Source organism: Typopeltis vanoorti, chromosome 15 (assembly GCF_054136105.1).
Source record: "Typopeltis vanoorti isolate ZY-2024b chromosome 15, IOZ_Tvanoo_1.0, whole genome shotgun sequence".
Taxonomy (NCBI): Eukaryota; Metazoa; Arthropoda; class Arachnida; order Uropygi; family Thelyphonidae; genus Typopeltis; species Typopeltis vanoorti.
In genome coordinates this window covers 85554256-85577848 of record NC_143563.1, presented here as the reverse complement: position 1 = coordinate 85577848, position 23593 = coordinate 85554256, and the positions used below count along the sequence as shown (strand labels likewise).

Genomic DNA, 23593 nt, shown 5'->3' with positions numbered 1-23593 from the left:
TTTCCAACGACCAAGATTGCTGAAGCGAATTATACGCAATAATCTGATAGATTAAGATTGATGAAGACAACGCGATAGCCACTGAAGCCATGCTCAGGTAATAACCCTAAAACACCATTTCATAAAATGATCGATCGGAGTTTTAATCAAATCAAACTGTAAATATTTTCGGCAATATCGCATTTAATATGCAATGAAATTAGAAAGAATGATTGGTAATTACTAAATAATCTAGGGCTCATCGATAAGTTCTTAATCGCGATGTAATCTGGAAGTATATGAGCGTACTGTCGACATGGAAGAGGGTGTAGGAGAGAAAATTTACCAATTTACATAAAGCGTGTTGGCAAAAAATTCCCCAAAGAGGAAGAAATTTAACATCATTTTAAAAATTTTCAGTTATTATTATTATTATTATTATTATTATTATTATTATTATTATTATTATTATTATTTTGGAATGGGAAAGACTGATGAATATGTAAATGTTTGGCCAGAATAATATTTTTTTATATCTGGTATTTCCTACAAGATACAAAACGAACTCATACTATAATTTTGAACTTTTTAAACATTCAAAGGGAGTGATTTAGCATCCTAGGCGAAAGGAATACGCTACAAAAAATTAACAGAAGAAAGCGTGCTTTACTGTTTCCTATGGAAGAGGTTTTACCAGACCACAAAACAGCCAAACTGGCGCAGAAGAGCAAACGCAATTAACAGACATATAGTCCGACTACAGAAGCGAGAGCTGTCGTTGTTGGCAGAGTGCCAAGAAGAGTCAATTCATGTTGAAAGGGAAAAAGAAATAAGGCGATGTACGAATTTGTCACCGAAACGCGAAATCACGTGCTTTATACGTAAAATTTTCCAACTGTTATACAAGCAAAATAGCTACCACTTTAAAAACTACAATGATCATAAAACAGAAGTTAATTTTCCGACGTGTAATAATAAACACTCATTCCGCAATACGGATTGATTACTCTCTTATAGGAATGGATTCTCCTTCTTCTGACATGCACAGAAGTGTCGAAGGGTCTCGTATCTGTTGGCGTACTATAACACATTAGCTCACAGCCTTAGTTGGTGCACTGAACTTCATAATCTCTACTTCCATAAATAGAGTGCTACATAGAAGCCAAAAAGTAATCCCAAATAACGACTGCGTTAGACTATGGTGCAGAGCTAGCCGGGATTAGGCCGTAAGACATGGAAAGCTGAAGTGTGGGGTTACATATAACGATACATTCTTCAAGTTAGATGAACATTAGATTATGCACAGCCTAGAAACATCTATTTAGCAGTGTATCGTCTCACCTGTTGCAGTGGCAGCTGTGCCACAGTGCGGGTGCTTCTCCTGTTTTCGTCGTATGCGAAAATAAATAAATAATCAATGAATGTTCAAAACTAATTTAAATAAGCGAATACGGAAAAGAAGAATGAAAATTAATTGAAAACATAAATCGGTGGAAAGAGAGAAAAGATAAACAAAGATACGAATAGACAGATTAAGAGAACAGAGAAGAAAAAGAGGCTGTATGAAAGAAACAGAAAGATGATTAACAGACGGTAAGAGAAAGAAATTAAAATCCCAGATCAAAAAATAAATAAATGATGGCGCTTTGATCTGTACCGAAATTACTCAACTGAAGTAACAGCACCATACTTGAAAAATCCTTTTGGATTTCTTAAAAATCAAACTAGAATCCCTCTGGAAGTCTGTAGACAGACCGCAGTGTAAATACTTAAAAGGTTTTCCTTCTCTGTCGCTATGACTAGTCCGAGATTTAGAAGTGCTTTTCTTCTTATTTGGATGTTGGGGTCTCTGATGGGATGTCTCTGATCTTGTATGACAATTACTCCAATAATGTACCTGTTTGCGTGCTGAATATTCTTTCCTTTTTTATCCGAGGTTATAAAAAATGTCAAATTGATTCTAATGATTTTGTTTCTGGTTATCATTTTTATTCTTTCATTTACACATATTTTCATTCTTCATCAGATATATGTGTTTCATTTTGATTGCCTCCCATTTATCAGTTTTATGAAGTGATTTTTCAAATAATGCATTGACCAATTCATCTACCGCTTTTAACAGCCTAAACCAGGGGAGGCCCGCAGGCCGCATGCGGCCCGTAAAAGGTTGACCATGGCCCGTATGTTGAATTATTTAAATAATACATTTTAGAATATGAATAATAAATTAAAACTAATTTTATACCTATACTGCGTGATATCGCCCCGTGCAACAAATCTTGTTGATTTTATGAAAATCAACAAGATTTGTGGATTTTCATAAAAATAGCATTTTATGAATTTTATGATTATGTTTGAACTCTTTTAATGTCGACATTGATGACGTGCCAAACCAACTACAGATGGAAGTTTTGGAATTACAACACAATGAAACATTAAAGAACGCATTTTCGTTAGAAAATATCCAAACATTTTATCGATGCTTACCAAAAAAAAAAATTTGAAGTATTAATCAGTTTCGCAAAGAAGATGATAGTCGCATTTGGAAGCACATAGATTTTCGAATAAGCATTTTCTGCCATGAGTTTTAGAAAAAATAAATTTTCTTCTCGACTGACTGATGAACATTTCATGCTTCGATTCGAATTTACACTTCAGGTTATAAGGTGCATCTAGATAATCTGGCTAAGGGAAAACAATCACAAAGGTCACATTAAGCAGGGAGACACACATATTGTGATGCATAAACTACATTACTTTGTTTTTACGTGATAATTTTTCATCGAGTTTCATTTTCATGCTTGTTTTATATCTCGTACCTTAAATATTTCTGTATTTGTTTTTAACAATTGATATAATAAAAATTTATAACTTAAGTATTTTTTTCACTCACTATTTTCTCTTAAATAAACGCTTGCGGCCCGATTTATTAAAAATAAAAGTTGAATGTGGCCCGCGAGTTTGAAAAGGTTGCCGACCTTAAATAAAAATCTCAGGATGAGAGAAAGATGTAGAAAGTTTTTTTACCTTGGGTATAATATACGTTAAAGATACCAAGCTATTTTATAAGTTAGGTTTTAATCCTTTTTCCCAAGTAAGCAAACAGACAAGTAAGTCACGTTTGCGCCTGAACTATGTTCAGGTCGTTAAAATTGCTTAGTTTGCCAAATTTATAAAATTGATTGGTATCTTTAACGTATAGTATACCCAAGATAAAAAAACTTTCTACATCTTTCTCTCATCCTGAGATTTTTATTTAAGGTCAAAGCACCTTGTGGCAACTTGTATAGGTAAAATTTACCTTGACATCTCTGGGTCTGTCTCCCACTGACGAGACCTCAATAAAAGTCGAAACCAGTCTGGGTAGTGGCCCTTGCTTTTAATGCATAGCATCATACATCACCGCAAGGGGATGTGTTTTGCATTAGGGAGAAATACTAAGGAAAGCGATCAGAGCTTACTCCACCTTTATAGTACGCCCACAGATTCGAGACCCTTCGACACTTCTGCGCATGTCACAAAAAGAGAATCCATTCCGATGATAGGGTAATCAATCCGTCTCCTGGGATGAGTTTGTTTATTATTACAGGTCGGAAAATTTAGCTTTTCTTTTACGAACATTGTAGTTTTTAAAGTGGTAACTATTTTGCTTGTATAACAGTTGGAAAAATGTACGTAGAGTATTAACAAAATTAAAAAAAGGTATAGCATAAAACAAAAATTTAACGAAATTTATTTTTAAGAAAGTTTTGTATAAAATAAAAATAATTATACAGAAAAACAGAATTTTTTTTTAAATGAACTTAGATATTCTAAACTTACAGTTGAGAGAACTGAGACACTTGAATGTCCTAAACCGATTAATTATTTATGACTTGTTGTGACTCTTTTAACAAACCCATGCAAAAAAAAAAGGTTGGAAAAAATGCCATTATCAAATCCTATTAATCTTCATAGTCATCTGAATCGGTGTCCGAATCGCCATCACTTTCACTTAAACTGATCACCAAAGGTTCGCATAATTCTTCGATAATTCCGTCTCTGTCCCAATACATATCTTCCAATGAGGTGACATGAGAGCAATATTTTCCCCAGTTGTGAACTGTAATACTTTCAATCGCCTGTTCTGAAAGCTTAAAAAGTTTCGACATGTCAATATCCCCAGTTACGTTGCGATGGCGAATGAAACTTTTCACTTCTGCCCAAACATACTCAATAGCATTAATATCGCAATGATATGGTGGTAGCCTCAAAACTAGAAATCCATGCTCTTTGAGCAGCGTGTCGAATTTAAATACTTTAGTTATGGGCGAGTTTCTTTTGACCAAATTAAGCAATTCAATTTTCGCATATCTGGGGGATGAGAAATGTTATTTGCAGAGAGCCAATCCATAAGAACTTGCTTATTAGACCATTTTGGAACTTTGTTTAATTGAATGGAGTGATATGAAGCGTTATCAATTATAACAGCAGCATTTTTAGGAAGGTTTGGAATCAGTTTTTCTTCTACCCACTTTTCGAAGATCGTAGAATTCATTTGCCCATGGTCATCTCCAGTAGATGAATTGGCTTTGTATAGTAAGTTTGAATTCGGTAAAAAAACCCATTTCTCCACCCGCACACAAAATTATTATGAGCGCCAGGCATTTCCGGTTTGTAGCACTCCACATTCTTCTTTAGACTTCTTTAGTTCTAGATAAAACAATGTCACTTCGCTCCATGATAAGTTTCCTTTTATTCTGAGACTTTTCAAAACAAAATCCGATTTCATGAAGTATTTTCCTTAAGGTTTCTCTTTTCCGAGGAAAATTAATTTTTTCTTTAAGCACAGGAATCAATTTCGGAACAGTTGGCACTCTTTTCTCGACCACGTAGAATTCGTGATTAGTTCTTCTTATAACGTCTACATCAAAATCATTCAAAGCTACGGTTTCGATGGTTTTCTTTCTCTCGCGCTTTTTTTAGGAGATTTAAATTTTGGCTTACCTTCACCTTTTGATTCCCTACGAATTCTTTTAACAGTTGACCCCGATACGCCCGCAATTGCACTTGCACGTTTTATGAATTGAGAAAGGGGAACAAGGAGACTGCCTTTTAACGATTCTTTTTAGCAGAATGTCAGCACATTATTCAATATTCTTTTGCAAGAGCTATCGAAACGTTTAACAACAGAACTTGTTGACTGTACTGGATCCATCATACAAATTAATAATACAAAAATGCAAAACCCTACAACAAAAATCAAGCTACTACTAGTACAGCGACAGACAAGAAAGTACGTGATTTCGCATGTTGGCGACCAATTCGTACATCCTTCATTTCTTTCTTCCCTTCAGCATGAATCGACTATTCTTGGCAAATCGCCAAGCAGAGCTCTACAAACTGTGGGTGTCTATACCACAAGTTGCCTCAGACCTGAACATAATTCAGGCGAAAACTTGGCTTACTTGTCTGTTTGCTTACTTGGGAAAAAGGATTAAAACTAAGTTTATAAAATTGCTTGGTCCTTAACGTATAGTATACCCGAGGTAAAAACTTTCTACATATATATATATATATATATATATATATATATATATATATATATATATATATATATATATAACAATTCGCATTTTTGAATTTTTATTATACTCTTCAGCGAATCAGCATTCCTTCACAATGAACAACTTTTTTTTTTCGTAGAACACTAACAAAAACCCCAGCAAAATAACGTTTCTTTAGAAGAGTTAAAAGAACTACCAAGATTCGAGATAAAAATGGCAACAACGTCATTGATTTTAGCAATATATTACACCGGTGGAAATGATGCTGCGACCTTTTTAATGATGGATGGAATTTTGAAATAAATGAAAATTCGATTCAGGAAGAATTTAAGCTATGCGCTAAAGAATCGGGAATTTTATTACCACACGGGGAAAGTGCTTAGTGCAAAATTAAGAAGAATGACTCCTCGTATGATTTAATATTACGCTTGCAAAACTTTTGATTCTCTTCTGAAGGACATTAGAACAGAGAGAGGGAAGGGATGTGTTAGATGATTTGCGCAATAAAAATATGGTAGACTTTTAAATAGCACGAGTGATTAAGGAGTTCTTCTACACCTTCCAAAAGAAAATTTTAAACAGTGCCATAGGACCTTGGCCTCAATCTTCGATGAAAATCCTTCCATAATCAACACGATTAATTAACTTCGATGGTTAAATCTTTCATACCAAATAGCAAATTAAAAAAGTGCGACGTTGGATCTTGGCACCACAGACCAAACTGCTAACTCAAAGAATGAAAAGGTGAATTTAAAATTGTCACTGTTTATATTAGTAATCAACGAACAATTCTAGGGCACTCAATGAAGCTTCCAACTTCAGAAAGCAATGAAAGAAATGAAAATCAGTCTACTCGATTAGGTTTCAATCTGACAGCTTAGAGGCTCATGTTTAATAACAATTTTTGGTGTAGAATTTTAATCAGTGATTTTCAACCGGTGTGCCGCGAGAGGTCTTCAGGTGTACCGCGAGATTTATTTATGAAAACAAATTAATTGAAAGAAATAATATCGTAATTTGCGCATTTATTTATTAGTGTCTGGTCTTCCCTCTTCTTGTGTGTGTAAATCAATCAAAATTATGCCTATTTTTTGCCAGATCATCAAAAAAATTAAAAGAATATATTTTTAGTGTGCCGCAGAATTTTAATAATTAGTCTAGGTGTGCTGTGTTATGAAAAAGATTGAAAATCACTGATTTTAATGATTGATTAAAAATTAAAGTATTTTGACCCTCCCAGTTATATTACAAAATATGATGAAAAATTTTCAGGGAATATGAAGAAAAGCTGGACCATAACTATGCCGCCGATGTCATGCATTAATTGCTGGTTTCATGCATTAATCTCAGATGCACAGTAAAGTGGAGAATTTTGTTTCATCATATCTCAACGCAAGAAAGTGTAAAGGAATTTGAGATATGGTTGTACTTTTGAAGGTTCTCATACTATTCATCTATTTTCATCTATTTTTTGTGATTTCAACCTACAAAACGGTGTAACCCACATACCGGCCACTGTATTAGAAACACCATACAGATGTACGTAAACGTCACTGACACAGCGTATATGCAAAATATTTGGTCATGTGCGATCTTCGGAGCATTTAATGAAGGATGTTCCCCACCCATATCTCGCTAAACTATGCTCAGAGAATTGAAGATGATCAGTATTGGCAGTCGCATGCCTATACGTAAAATAAATGTTTTAAATTTAGTGGCCGGTATGTGTATAATACATTAGTACAGTGATTTTCAACCTTTTTCATAACACGGCACCCCTAGACCAATTCTGCGGCACACTAAAAATATATTCTTTTAATTTTTTTGATGATCTGGCATAAAATAGGCATAATTTGGATTGATTTACACTCGCAAGAAGAGGGAGGACCAGACACTAATAAATAAATGCGCAAATTACGACATTATTTCCTTCAATTAATTTGTTTTCATAAATCTCGCGGCACACCTGAAGTCCTCTCGCGGCACACCGGTTGAAAATCGCTGCATTAGTACATTGAGTAGACTAACAAGTTTTTCAATATTCATTACTTTTATATATTTTTATATTTTTTTTATTTATTTTGTACACCATGAGGAAATCCTGCTCTAGAGCCGAAAGACAGACCTTTTTCATGCCGCTTCAAATCTACAGTAGCACCGGGAGACGAAATTCATCTCCCACCTAAGAACAATCACCTTAGGACTGCTGATTAGTCCAGAGCAGATATTCTAACCACTCAGCCTAATAAATATAAATAATAATGACACAATGATTCTTACTATAGGATAGTCAAAACTACATAACGTATAACAAGACCTCTGACAACTAACTATAACATATGTAAATATAATAATCACTATGGAAAAGCCACCCAGGACTTATAAATTACAGTATCCTGCGGCCCTGCGCAATGAACGAGAAATACGCAATTTGCATACTTGACAGACTTAATATAATACAATATAATAGTTTAGCATTTCCATTGCAGTAACGCATCTTAGTAATAGTGATGGAAAGGGGGGGGGGGGGAATTGCGTGCCTGCGTATAAGTTCTCACCATATCAAAAGATTCGTTTATTAATACATGAAAAATATGCAAGACTTTAGCGCAAAATGCATAAAATTAATATAACTAATGTATGTGTATGTACATATCTGAGTATATATATAGAACAAATGAAAAAATTATAAAGAAATGAATGCTCGTATTATTATATGACTATTGTAAAATGTACTATTATTCAATACACACACACACACACACACACACACACACAAACGAGAACTCCTATTAATGCAACAGGGATTACAAGTATTATGATAAGATTATGCTGTATTATTATTATTATTACAGGATAAAGAAGGTTACTTTCAAATATCAAAAATGAACTAACAAACATACGCTAACAATCCAAAGGCCTCAAAACAAGAAAACAAAAACTGTCATTTAACGCAATGATCACAATCACATCAAAATAGTCAAAGAAGATAAAATAACAGAAGTAGCACAATTTAACTATTTAGGTTGTTACTAAAGAATATCTAAAAGATGAAGATATAGAATTATTAAGTGGTAAATAATAATTAATAATTATAATAATTATTAATTATTATAAAATTCGTGCAAAATTTGACCAGAGATATTAACGGAAATACACTCGTCGCCATACTACGAATTGCCCTAGCCGAACCTTATAGGTGACGTGAACGCTAGCGTCCATATATTTTCGTCTGCTATTTTTGCTCTCTTAGGTTTCTGCCTGGTCTCTGACGAAAACCAATGAGTTTAAAACAGCTGTCAGACCAGTGAAACCTTATTAAAATGGACCAATAGGAGACGAATATATGGACGCTAGCGTTCATGTCACCTATAAGGTTCGGCTAGGGCAATTCGTAGTATGGCGGCGAGTGTATTATTATTATTATTATTATTATTATTATTATTATTCCGGGCAACTCCAAGGAGTCGACAGACTCATCGAGGGAGGCCCTAACATCATGCCAAGGACACCTATTCGACATTCACACAGTATCTATCATACCTTGCCTTGAATCATTCACGGTCGTAGCACCCAAAACAGACTTTGGCAGCTTATTCCACTCATTCACCACTCTCCAAGTAAAAAACCTAGGCTCTAACACCCTTGTCAACCACATTCTTGCCCAGCTTCCATGCATGACCCCTAGTCCTCCGAGCACCAGTCCTATTTTCAACAATATCTTCTGGATTAATCTTATAGAAACCGTTCAGTAATTTGAATGTCTCAATCATATCACCCCTCTTCCGCTTATCGATCAATTTCTGTAACCCACCAATCTTCAACCTATTCTCATAAGGTTCATTCCACAGACCTGCTATCATCTTGGTCACTCGCCTCTGGATCCTCTCCACTTCCTCCCCATCACGAAGAAACCCTGGTGCCCATAATTGGGCCCAGTAGCGCAGATGGGGTCTTATCAAGGCTCGATACAGAGGAACAACAACTTGTTTGTCTCTGCATGTTAAAGTATTTTTCAAAAGCCAAGTGATTTGATGAGCTGATTTAGCCACTTTTGCAATGTGCCCCCTAAACTTCAATTCCCTATCCACCAACACTCCCAAATCCCTGGCCTCATCAATCTCCTGGAGTACAGTTCCACCAATGTGATATACTGCTGCTACTGTTTTCACCCCAAAGTGCATAACCTTACACTTTGCCACATTAAATTGACATCCATTTTTCCTAGCCCAGTCCTCCAAACTATCCAAATCATTGTAAAATTTTGACATCCTGTGCACTCACAATTGCTCTACCCAACTTTGCATCATCAGCAAACAAGTGAACACTTCCTCTCAGATCCTTACCTATATCATTGATGAACAAATTGAAAAGCAGTGGTCCAAGAACAGAGCCCTGCGGCACACCACTAGTCACAAGCCGTCTTTTAGACTCCACTCCTGAATAAACCACTCTCTGGTATCTCTCAATCAACCACCCTCCTATCCATCTCACCAACCCTATATCCATCCCCCATCTGCTCCAGTTTACTGATTAAGGTTCCATGTGGTATCCTGTCAAAGGCCTTGGCAAGGTCCAGTAGAATCACTGTAAACCCATTACCCTTATCCAGTTCAGCCGTCACTGTGTTATAAAACGTGAGCAAGTTACTGAGGCATGATCTACCCTTCACAAAACCATGTTGTCTCCCATACAATATCCCATTTTCATCTATCCAATCCTGTATTCTTTCCTTGACTAATTTCTCTAAGACCTTGACAATGATTCCTGATATGCTAATCGGTCGGTAATTTACAACAGCAGTCTTGGAACCACCTTTATGCAGTAGAACTATTTTCCCTTATTTCCACCCCCTCGGGACTAACCCAGACCCGAGACTCAAATTAAACAAAATGGTCAATGGTACTGACAATTCTTTAGCCGCTTCTCGTACGACACGAGCTGATATACCATCCAATCCCACAGATGTATTGACACTGAGGTTATGCAGTAGACTACTCACCTCCACTTCATTCACCACAATTCCCGTATAATCTACTGGTTCATTCGTTTCTGCAATGTCACCACCTGGATGATATATTCTTGCAAAGTGCTCACTCAGTAACCCATCTGAGTGAGCACTTTGCAAGAATATTTAAAATCATTCTGCCATATACATTTTTCCTTTTACTTGCAACATATCGAAAAAACTGTTTAGGATTCTTTTTAGCCTGCATGGCCAATGTTCTTTCGTAATCCTTTTTTGCTTTTCTTACCACACTCGTCACCCTTCTGGCTTGCGCTTTATACCGTTCATGTGCCTGCCGGTCACCTTTCTCCTTAAATTCCCTCCATAGTTGTTTCTTTTTTTGCAGCTCAAGCTTAATGGTGTTATTCATCCATTTAACCCCTACTTGATTTATTATTCGGACTCTAGGTATACAGTCAGCCATTGCTTCATGCAAACACTTCTTAACTGCCTCCCATGCACTATCAACTTCTAGTCCTTGCAGTTGTACATGCCATGGCACTGAACCAATCAAACTCCTAAGCTTATCATACTTTCCAGCGCCCGATAATTCCACATGTACCCTGTCTTAATTGTAAATTCCACACCTTTAGCCACCTCCCAAGTCAAGACCCTATGATCATTTTCACCAATTGGTGGCAATCGTCATATTTGTTACAGCCAAATCCTCAGATGTAATTACTAGGTCAAGCACTCTCTGACTCCTAGTATTTTTCATTACATGCTGTCGCAGATAGTTATCCCTTAATAACCGCATAAAATCCAATTCCTTCCTCCCGTGTGTTCTCTCCTCGCTCCAATCAATGCGACCATAGTTGAAATCTCCCATAATAATTACCCTCCTTCCACTCATTTCTTCTATTTGCTTGTGCGTACTGTCACCACCATCTTTTCCATCACCTGGTCTATAGTATAACAGTATAATTGCCTTCCTAAGGACTGTATATCTACTCCCCACCCCTTAATAAATCTAGTTTCCCTGATTTTGCACATCCACAACATTCAGCAACACTTTTTCAAGTCTCCTTACACCGTATCCATTCAAATGCAAGCCATCCATCTTATATAGATCCTTTCGCCCATCGAACTCACTCCACACGTCCACAAATTCCACACCACTCGTCATACATAACCCACGCATAAAGTCATTTGCAATTATGGCCCTCCTTTTAAACATTTCACTGTCATACCGTGGCAAAAGACTAATCATTCTAACTCTCTCACGCTTTTCTTTTGCTACCTCAAACAATTCATTCAGGTCTTCTATCATTTCTATTTTATCTCCTTTCAAATCATTCGTACCTGCCACAACAATCATTTCTTTCACCCTTTCCTTTTACTCTCTAATAGACTCAGTTACATCCTTTATGGTCGCACCAGGTTGGTTCGATTTTGTCAAATCCTCTACTAACACACCTCGTATTAACGAGTCTCCATACAGCACTCTATCCTTCATTTTGTTCATGTGCACACTCATACGCTTATTTTTCCTATCATACTTTTTATTATTGGCTGGTTCATTCAGTCGACTTTTGCTCATACGCTCTAGCTGCTGTTTTGCCCTTTGTATCGCACCACTCAACAACGCGATCTCACTCATTGCATCTATCTCATCTTTTTTATTCTCTGTAAAATCATTAATATGCTCTGAATTAATACTATCATTCACACCCTCACAGTTCTCTGATAAAACCTCGCCATTTCTTGTCATATCCCTATTTTCTTCATTCTGAAGTTTGACAAAAATATCACACTCACGACTCGAAATACACTTTAATTCCTCATTCTCCCTACATTTTCTACACACATTCACTCCTTTATTATCATCTAACCACACTCCGACCGCACTCCACAAAGCGTACATCTCGCAGGTAGTACACTGAATCATCTCCTTTATATTACCGTTCTTGAAATAAAGATGGCGAACCATCATTACTGGCCGCCATTTTCCCTCGTACTGAAGCCATACTTACTAGTAACGTATTTTATCAAATTATAAATTATAAACACCAAAAACACACAAACAGACGCACTAAGATACGCAAGGCAAACAAAACTACGCAATATTAAAGTAATTTTATCAACGATAACTTAAAATAACACTTATCTTATCAGGATCTTTCAACACACGCATACGACTACGAATCCCTCTAGCCGCCATTATCCAATTATTAAAATGGACCAATAGGAGACGAATATATGGACGCTAGCGTTCATGTCACCTATAAGGTTCGACTAGGGCAATTCGTAGTATGGCGGCGAGTGTATTTCCCTTAATATCTCTGCTCAAATTTCGCACGAAACTTTTATAGTTTTTTGTATTCAGCTTTGAAATGATGTTGGATTTAATATCAACTTAATTTATATAATTAGGGCTTACCACGAGTGCATCTATCAGAAAGATAACTAACTTATCCTAAAGAATTTTAATTCCTCTCTTCACCGCTCCCCAGAGCCTCCGTAGCTCAGTTGCCTTGACAAGCCCTTTGGTCGGAATGACGTGGGTTCAATTCCCGTCAGTGACGTGAGGATCTTTTATCTGGTCTCTTTTGACGAAAGGTGAGTTAGCTAGTCTCATAAGGAGGTAGACAGGTTTTTTCACCCGGAAAATCGGGTTTTCCCTCCCTCAGAACAGGCAAACCGGTCCCGTGAATACACGCGGATCTACAGTCTTGAATTACATACTTAATTACTAATTCTAATGAAGAGCCAAAGGCTTCAATTCGGCGACACGAACTTATTTAACAATAAGTTAAGGGATAATATATCCCATATTGTTTCTTAGCCGAATAAGAAACTCAAAGAGTTTCATGCCGAATATAGAAACTATATAACTTATTTAATAAGTTAAGGGATATTATATCCCATATTTTCTTAGCCTAATAACAATATGAATTTCTTAGCCGAATATAAAGCCTTTGGCTCTTCATTATAATTAGTAATTTAATAGGACACCTCTTGGCAATTCTCATAGAAGGGATGTAAGTTCTGTTCGCTACAAACTTGGTATTAACTTGGTCTACCTACTCACTGATGAGACCTCAAAAAAGGTCGAAACCGGTCTGGGTAGTGACCTTCTCTCATAATGTTGAACAATAATACAGCTCCTAGGAGTTAAGTTCACATTATGGGTAAATATCAAGAATAGTGATCGGAACTTGCTCCACCTTTTCTATGAGTTGCCTCAGCTTGCACTACCTTCAAGGGTCAGTTGCTGCTCTATCCAGGTATTTGCTTACGTTTGGAATCGCCGAACTTTATATAGTTTCTACTATATTCGGCATGAAACTCTTTGAGTTTCTTATTCGGCTAAGAAACAATATGAGATGTAATATCCCTTAACTTATTACATACTTAATCCCTGACTAGGAGGGCTCAACCAGTCTTAAGGGACAGTCGAGGAACGGGGGGGGGGGATCCCCACAAACACACTTTCGTCCATTTTCTGTCAACCTTTATTTTTTTCTCTTTCTGTCTATATAGACAGAGGGAAAAAACAAACAAAAAAAAAAAGACAGACGAGAAAAGAAATCGATTACAAACAAAACAAATCGCCTTTTCTTTTTTATTATCCTTTCATCTCCCTACTTATCAATCAATCTGTCCATCCTTTACTTTTCATTTTTCCATTTATATATCGGTTGGTCTCTTAGGAAAACTTTCGGGGTCAGTTAATGGCTCGTGTATCCCAGATTCCAAAGTCACCTCTGCGTTGTGATCGTTGAAGGCAACACTTTAAATGCACCCTGACAATCAACCTACTAGAAATGTTTGATGAAATCCATGCAACTGCTCGTCATCTCCTCTTTAACCTAAATCCACAGTTATTCGCGTCATTAAACATTCAAACGAAGTAAAGGTCAAGGACTTACAAGGCCGAATTACTCCCAAAGTCAAGTACACATTGTGTAATATAAATCGTTTAGCATTCAGGGTGTGTCTGTGAACATCGTTATCCCACTACGTTATTAAATGCTGAAAAATGATAATGGAATCTTCAAAAATTCTGTTAACTGTATATAGACTGGTAATTATCTGACTTTCCCTCGCTACATTTGACATTTTGTAGTTGACGTAGATGATTTATGAACAAACATGGCAATGGATAACTTCTAACAACGTGTTTGTGACGTCAAGAGAAAAAAAGAGAGAGACGAGATGAATGGAGAAAAAGAAGAGAAAAGACGAACACGGAATGAAAGAAATGAGAGGAAGAAAAGGAATTTTTAAAAAAATTTTTGGTTTGAATCTGTAATTATTTTTTTTAATCGTTTTCTTTTTCTTTTCGTTCCTATTACAAAATAAAATCTTTTTGCCCATAAACAAATAACGGTTTCTAAACTTAATGCGAACACACAACTAAATAACAGAAAACGGTTTCAAATAAAATTATTTTATCCAAATGGCAAGGAGTTTAAATACTCGAATATGAACGACGTTTTAAATGATCCATTAGACATGATTATCATTTACGGAAAAAAAAAATTCAGGTTTTTTAAGCCTTTTACTACGAATTTAATATTTAAACATTTTTCACGAGCCAAGTGTAACATTTTTTTTTTTTTTTGAAGCCGTTAGTAACTGGCAGACACAACACAACTGCGTATGGCTGTCTTATTGACTGTCGACTCTGGAGTTGACATTGAAACAGAATGGACACAAGATGCTAAACGACTCCTACAAGCAAAAATATGAGTCAAATGGTGACTTGAACAACGAAACAAAATATATGCAAGATTAAAGACGAGGAGAAAAAAATCATCGAATTAAAAATATCTTTTTCTTTTATTTAGCCGACACTACGTGCATTCGAAATCAAAAGTCCTACGATGAAAACACTGCAATGGCTGAATTGACAACCGGAGAGCCTCGCCCCAAGTGTGACTATTTTGGAAACTACCATCCAGTTCAGTGCAAAGATGGCAGGTTGTAAGTATGGATCATATCTAAACCCAACAGAAAATAAAATATCTTATATGTTACTAAATATCATTTACTTTGATGTTATGTAGATATTAAGAAAGTTACAGATATCCATACACGAGTTCTTAGTTATTTTCACCAATTTATGTAAATTCACTCAGATTTAATATCAATATAGACATTAATATAGACAATAAGATGTATGATGCATTAGTCATTATTACTATTCTTCGTCCCCTCTTAGAATAAATTCATTCCCAGGTCTGGTCTTTCGGACCAATCGGAATGAGCAACGGAGGCACTCGAAAATGAAGATCCGCACTGTAAAATTAACAATCTGAAATAGTTAATGCCAAACTACTGTGTTCTGTTTCTCCACAAATCAAATACCAATAATTCAATTAGATGCCTTATTTACATTTTGAAGTTTCTAATGAAGTTGTGCATATATTTCTGTACCCTGACATGTCTACATTGACAAATCAACACTTAAGAGGACATATGCATCGGTACTTATGAATATTTGGATATTTATCCATAGCTTTATGCCGATGATCCATTGGTACACTAAACGGGCATTGTCTTGCTTCTTTGCCATCAAGGAATTGACTTTGATTTCTAATTTTCAGTGCCACAAAGAAGAAATAATTTCATATAGGATCTCATCTATAATAGTATATATAACTAGTTTTCGTGGCCTAATATTTTAAGACATGCACACCTGGATATTTTAAGTAGTCTGTGGTGAGTCAAGTTGGAAAGGTTAGAATTATGCAGAAAAATAAAACTATGAAGACAAAAAGAGTACCACTATTAACACGTGTGTTCTATTGGTGATTTACTTGTTTTCGGTGCGCGACTCGAACCCAAGCATTTCCAACCAAAGGGCATTGTGGATATCGATAACTAAGAAGGCTCACTGGCTGTGGTTAATGTTTGAGATCAAATCCCGTCAACGATTCAATACATTTTTGGTAGGCCTTTTCAACAGTTCAGTTTGCCAATCCAAGACCTCAAGAGGAGGTTTTATGAGGTTTTATACTGGTAAGTATGGTTTTTCCTCTTCCTAAAACCTAATCTACTTAAGAACATACATAACGTACACCTACTTTGCAAATAAGCTCCGCAATATTCCTTATGTCATCATTTCATGATAATAAACTTGGTTTTCCTCAAAGATCATTATAAAGTAATAAATATATTACACCCAACTTCCTATAATATATTTTAGTCTCAAATTAAATGGAGTACCCTGTGTAATGCAAGCATAGCAGAGACAATTTCTGAATCGCTGGATGTAATGTGCAAGCTTTTCTTTTTCCTTCTCCAGTAGTTCAGTCTTCATTAACGATGCTTCGCTAAAACAAATTTAAAAAAAAAAAAAACTAAATGGGGAGCTAAGAGACCAATGTTGTTTGCTTGCACCAATATCGTGGGTCATATCGTCACACTTTCTTAATTAACCTTAGATTACTCGCTTAATGAAGCATTATATTAATGGTAGAGGATTTAATCTCTCTCTCTCTCTCTCTCTCTCTCTCTCTCTCTCGTTCTCCTTTTTCAGATGCCACTGTGTCAACAGGGAAGGTCAAAGGATATTTGGAGTGGACTTCTACACTGCAGAAGAACACATGAAATGCAGTAAGTATTCAACATACTTTAGATTATTTCAGTGTGTGTTTCATTTATTTCATTAATATTATGTTCTGTTTGTAAATTATGTGTGTTCTCTGGACGATTTGCCTGAATCCCGAATAAAAAATCCGAGTTTCCGAGATATCAGTTTGACACAACCATAAAATACTCCTTTATCACCAGAGTACGCAAACAGTACTTGAACTTCAAGTATCCCGTACCTAAAGTACATTTCAATGATCTGCCCAGTTTCAGCAGACGGGAAATATGGCAATTAAAATTACCAGTATATGTTAGATCACCTTGTCCACAGATAAGAAAGTTGGCCGTGGTCTCCATCTACATAAAGTTACTAGGTAATTGTCTTCCAAATTTGGTACGAAACGGGAGCGAAAGTTCTTCACTAAAATACATCCTTGATTTTAAGTAAATCAAGCCCGAATGTAAACGTTTCGTCTATCATTTTACGCAAGGTCTCGTTTTGGTTTAAAATATAGTTTCGCCACTGATATCATTTAACCATTCACATAGTTTAATGCAGAGTGAAGAAGTCAAGAAATAGTGAGCATGCTAATTATTCAGGCCAACTGGATGAAGAAACTTCTATAATATCTATTAATCATGTATAGTTTCTTCTATGAGCCTCAGTAGCCTTAATCTTAGTTTGCCTTAGCCAAATCACTGCATTTTATAATACACAGTCTGTTCTTTCTGTTTATTATAAATCCTTTTCATATTATTCAGCTAACATGGCATAAATGATCATTTCACTTTCCTTCCTCAAAACGAGAAAAAAATCACTATACAATATATACATTATCTGATCAAAAATATCCGAACGGCTGCTCATCCCAACTTTTGGTCTAATATAAAAGATATTAATCTAGAGTTGGTCCGGTCTTTGCTGCTATAACAGCCTTCAATCGTCTGGGAAGGATTTACACCAAATTTGGTTAAGCCTCGACTTGCCTGCAAATACCCCTGATCCCAACCCCATTGAACACCTGTAAGGATAAATAAGAATGTCGATTGCGACCTATGTCAAATCTCCTGACATCGCAATCGTCTCAACTCCATCACACGGTTGGAAGGATGGAGTTAAAATTAATTTAGTTAAGATAAATTAAGTTAAGATAAATCTTAATTCAGTGGAGTTAATTAACATTAGGTCTCAGTGCAGCCCAGTGAAGTTCTTCCACACCCGTATCATTAACTATTTCTGCACAGAAGTCGCTTTGTGGATGGGGAAATTGTCGTGTTGATACAAGAAAGGGCCTTCACCAGACTGATGCCATAAAGCTGGAAGCAAAGAATTGTCTAGAATGTCATTATAGGCTGCAGCATTAAGATTCCCCATCAGTGGACCTAGAAGACCAAGGCCGAACGACGAAAAATCACTCCAGCCCATGATGCCCCTCCCTCAACCAAACTTCCCAGTTGACACAACGATACTGGCATTGATTGGAGAGGCATTCTGGAACTCGGTAGCGAACGTTTCAATCGAGGCCAGGCGTTTTTCCCTCCCACAAAAATTCTTCAACACTCTCTGCGGTCACGCATTGTGGTTTTATGTGGCCTACCAAGTCATGATTGTGCTGTGTTTGCTCCTAGGCGTTACCATTTCACAACAATAACATTACTTACAGGGTAGCTGCAGTGGGGTAGAAATTTCCCGAACTGAGTTATTCCCAAAGTGGCAACCAATGAGAGTAGCACGTAGAAATTCACTGAACTCTTAATGTTTGTATATTAAGATTGCAAGACTATGTGCTTCCTTAACTATAGCTGTATGAGGCATGGTTGCGATGCATAAGCCAAATCCACCCTGCAAAGTGAAACTTACTACAGCAAGTTTTATATCTCATTCTTCATTCGTCTCAGAAGAGCCTTTCTTCTTCAAATAAGTATTTCCATTACAATCATTATTAAAGACGTAAATTAATAATGATCGTAATGGAAATACTTATTTGAAGAAGTTAAAAAAATTAACCGTTTTGAACCATCAGCGAAAGAAACATTCGCAGTACGTTATTTGTAACTAAAAACTTCTTCGAGTCCGTTTTGATTAGCTCTGAGGTGTTTCTCCAATTAATGAAAACATTTAAAGAAAACATGTCCCCACGACTTTCACGCTATTTTCATCTTGAGTATACCGCCATCTAGTAGTAAGCGAAGTAACTGAATCAAGAGCAAATCGAAATTTCTCACATTTTACATAGTTTTCCCGAAATGATAATTATCCAATATAGACTGTTGTCCAGAGAGCTAAATATATATTTTTAAAAATTAAGTTTAATCTGAAAGGAAGGGGAAAATATATTTGTTTGTTTATAAATGTGGAACAAGTTCAATAACTGATGATTACATCAAAATCATAACATATCATTATCCTGTTTCAAATTATGAACCTCATTCAATGCGATCAAATGAAAAATTAAAAATTAAAACACAAATCTAGTATACAATTAAGACGACTGATTAGCTGCTAATTTTCTGACATTCTATAGTTATCAACTGCAATAAAGGAATACCAATAATTCAATTATTATTCCAGATTGTGGCCTGGACTTGCATTACTTCGAATCCCATCTCAAAGACAGCAAGGGCACATTTCTCCGATGCGAATCGAATGGTAATTATGCTCGTCTGCAGTGCACTGATGAATACTGCTTTTGTATGGATAAAGATGGAAACCCTGATGGAATATCAGTGTTAAAAAACAGTTCATTGCACACTCTACCATGCTGTAAGTAAAAGATAACACTTTTGTTGTCTTATTTTTAAATACCAGTTGGAAATATTAAATTAGTTTTAGTAAAATACATGCGCACTGATATAGTAGTCCAACGTAATCCTAATGGTTCTAAATATCCTATTTTAAAATACTGATTACAGCCGATGTATATCACTCTAACTATTCAGACAGCACTTAGTGCCTGTAAGAATACCAAAATTCACTTCCACATTTGTCAATCTATTTTATATTCTATTATGTGGCCACTTATCTGTTCAAAATAAAGGTTTCTTTCCAGTGTATATCTTTCCAGTGTATATATCCCTCAAAAAATGAACTCGTCCAACATACTTCGTGTTTTCCGAAAAGTTTACCAAAAATGGATCACCACATCCATCCCACAGCTCTCTTCATTCCAGTCGATACAAATCGTTTTGTCAATTCCTACTTTTTTCTCCTTTGGATAAAATGTCGCCGCTTAGTAGAGAATAATTACTAAAAGTTCCGCACTTAGTAAAGAATGTGCATTAAGTGGTAAAAATCCAAGATTCGAAAGTAGTTCTTGTTCATCTTTATCAACATAATCGCTGCAATAAAATTTCTTCTTTATCCAGATCAGATTTTTTTTTTTATTTAAATAAATAACTGGCTAAGAAGCAAACAACCATCTTGTGCGGAAACATGAAAATTAAAATTCAACAGCTGGAATTAATGGCGTCGTGACATCAATTATCTCTACTGACGTCATATTCTCAACGACTCCAATTAGAGACGAACAAGATCTCTTAACTAGCTCTCAAAATGTACGGTACCTTCCAGTTCTAGAATATAACGATCCTTTAAATATTTTAAAATATTATACAGATGTGATTTAATATTTCGAATACCGAAATACTTTCTGGTATCGGGAGAAAAAAAAAAAAAAACATTCTCGTGAATTAATTAATCACAATTTCAATTTTAACACGAAACTGTGCAACCGATGGTCAATTAAATGATTTATTATGAGTAATCATCAATATGTATGCAGCACACTATTTGAAACGAGTCAGCCATATACAATCAGGTAAGCCTTTCCTATTTGATGTAGTGATACGCACGATTTTCGTGGACAATATTATGTAGAAGAAAATTGCTGCTCACCGAATTTAAGATTGTTACAATAGATGCTAATCAGGTTAAGCTAAGTTTGGTTTTGTAATAAATTTTAATAATAAAACCTAATATAATTTAGAATGGATATAATGTAATACAAATTACAAAGGGGGACGTCTGGCTGCCGTACCTAATCGCAGTTAATACATCGGAGAATGTCTGGACAGAAATATGAGTGCAAGAATATAATATTTTCTTCTCTCATACGACTTCGTCAATCTGTTGTCTGCAGCCACCTTTCCGTTAATCAAAATCAGAGGGTAATAAAAAAAAAAAATTTTTAATTCTAGCGAATCAGAAATAAATTTTGCTAGTCTGAGGAAGGATAATGCTTTCATTTCAGATATTTTATACTTGAAGATCGTGGAATATTAGAACATACGCATGCACAGTGTTTTATTTTCATTTATTTCAAATAACGCTAGAGTTTGGATCAGATTCGAATTACAATCGACGCGAACATGGGGGCCGGTATATTATGTTTGTTAATTGCTTTTGCACAACAGCCGGTTTGCCTGTTTAGGAAGCATTGGCTGCGGTACACACACACACACACACACACACACACAGTGCTCTCGGATCAATTAACATGTTTTGAGAGATGAAAAAAACTCGAGTTTCCTGGAGAGAGAGAGAGAGAGAGAGAGAGAGAGGAAATCTTCCACCTCAACATGAAGCTGGCTAACTTACCATCGGCTGAAAATTTGGTTCCCGCCCTAGACGGGATCCTAACCCTTCAAATTATTAGCATAAGTAGCTCCAGGTGTAAGGAATTTATTACAAATTCAACAAAAGTTTTAAAATGTATACGAAATATTCAAACTCATATTAAGCATTGTCACACTCCAACAACAATCGAAAACGTGCATGAATAAATATTTCAAGAATCCAGCCATACTGGTGTTTCCCACAATTTTATCTGCTTCTGATGAAGTATCATTATGAACTGATTCAAATGCTAATTGAATATCGTACTTCAACAAGGTAAAAATTTATGTCAAAATATTATGTCCACTATGCGTTAACCTGCAGGTTTTATTCATTAGTAATTCTGGACCCACATTCTTGTCCACATTTCTACAGATCACACACAAAATTCATTCCAATTGCAACAATGTAAAAAAAATAAATAAAATAAATAAAAATACTGACTTTTTTTTTATTTTTATTTAATAAATAAAAACAATCATAGCAGAAAAGCGTAATTCTTTTCCAATAAGCTTTCGAAGCCCTACAAATGACGACTATATAAAAATTCAAGGTTATATTATATACATGTATGTGTGTGTATTTATAGTTGAAGCACTTACTGTAAACAGATTCGACAGCTCAAAAACAGTTGGGGAAAACAGCAATCATTATAATTAGCTTATAAATACACGTACAGACAAAATGTTTTAGAATAAAGGGAGCAGCAATTCATGTACGTATGGATGAAAATCAACTCCATCACGAAATGATTTAGACAATTTGTATACCCATAACTATACCTAAGGGTGGAGACTCAGCGCCACCTATCATCAAAACGTTGGGGATAAAGTTGTTCGAATGTCTACTCCTAGCAATAAACGGAGTTACAGAATAGCGGATAAACTAAGCAGGCATTTATTTATTATGGATATTATTTATTATATCAATAATAAATAATTGTCTTTCACGTGAAAACAAAAGATACAACATAAACAGGCAGCGCAAAAAAATCTTAGTGCTTGTTTATACACGTGTGTTACCTAGCAGCTGGTAATGTTTGATAGCTAGTATATTTTTGTCGTTACCCAGCTTTAGGGACGTGACGTCATACTGCCTCTCTCTCTCTCTCTCTCTCTCTGGTGTAAGCATCTGACATCCACAATTTTCGCTTTTACCTTAATATATTGAGCATTTGATTTTTATGCGACCTTTCGTTTGTAATTTTTAAATTCTGACAAAATAATTTGCTTAATGCAAGGGAACGTGACCTTTTAGAACCTTTAGTTTACTGTGCAACCCTATACCCTATAGTTGAGTTCATAAAGAACTTCAGGAAAAGCTGAAGCTATTTTATTCTTTCAAGAAAAGTGAATATATTCTGTTAAAAAGTCATGTTTCTTCTGATGATAGGGTTTAATTCTTGTACAGTTGGTGATGACACTGCTTTATATACAGAAAAGGAAAAGAAAGATTAAAAACATCTTTTGCATTTTATTAGGTGCGTTTTATAAAACGAGAAAAGCACACTTCTAAGAATTCGTTTATTCGTTTTGTCCGTAGAAAAGTTATTCTTGGACTTTGGCTGAACAGATTTTATTGACATTTCGTAATTGAAATCTTTACAAAAATTAAATTTGTCGAACTATCTTCACTTCATCTTTAATTCGATTGCAGGGACGCAAAGGTTCCGACATTTTAGTGAGTTAATTCCACTCTAGCTAGCAGAAATTTAATACATTTTAGGATTTCGATGTACTAGAATATGTCTATGGGGTTTGGGGTTTTCATCGGATCGCGTTTAGTAGCAACGCACAACTCTCATAGTAAAATTCTTCGCTGGATAGATGCAATAAGGAAATTTTGTATTACATTTTTTATCAAATTCTTTAAATCACTTTACTTTTAGTTACAACTGGACCACTT

The 23593-nt window shown here is 35.6% G+C and overlaps 1 protein-coding gene across 1 annotated transcript in view; it reads left to right on the top strand.

Annotated features, from left to right (window-relative positions):
* LOC150098950 (uncharacterized) overlaps positions 1-23593 on the top strand; it is a 52730-nt gene that overhangs the window by 21702 nt on the left and 7435 nt on the right. Inside the window, exons 3-5 of the mRNA XM_090404990.1 lie at positions 15327-15462; positions 17021-17097; positions 19646-19837. Coding sequence (XP_090261116.1) covers positions 15327-15462; positions 17021-17097; positions 19646-19837 — 405 coding nt within the window. The remainder of the gene's footprint in view (positions 1-15326; positions 15463-17020; positions 17098-19645; positions 19838-23593) is intronic.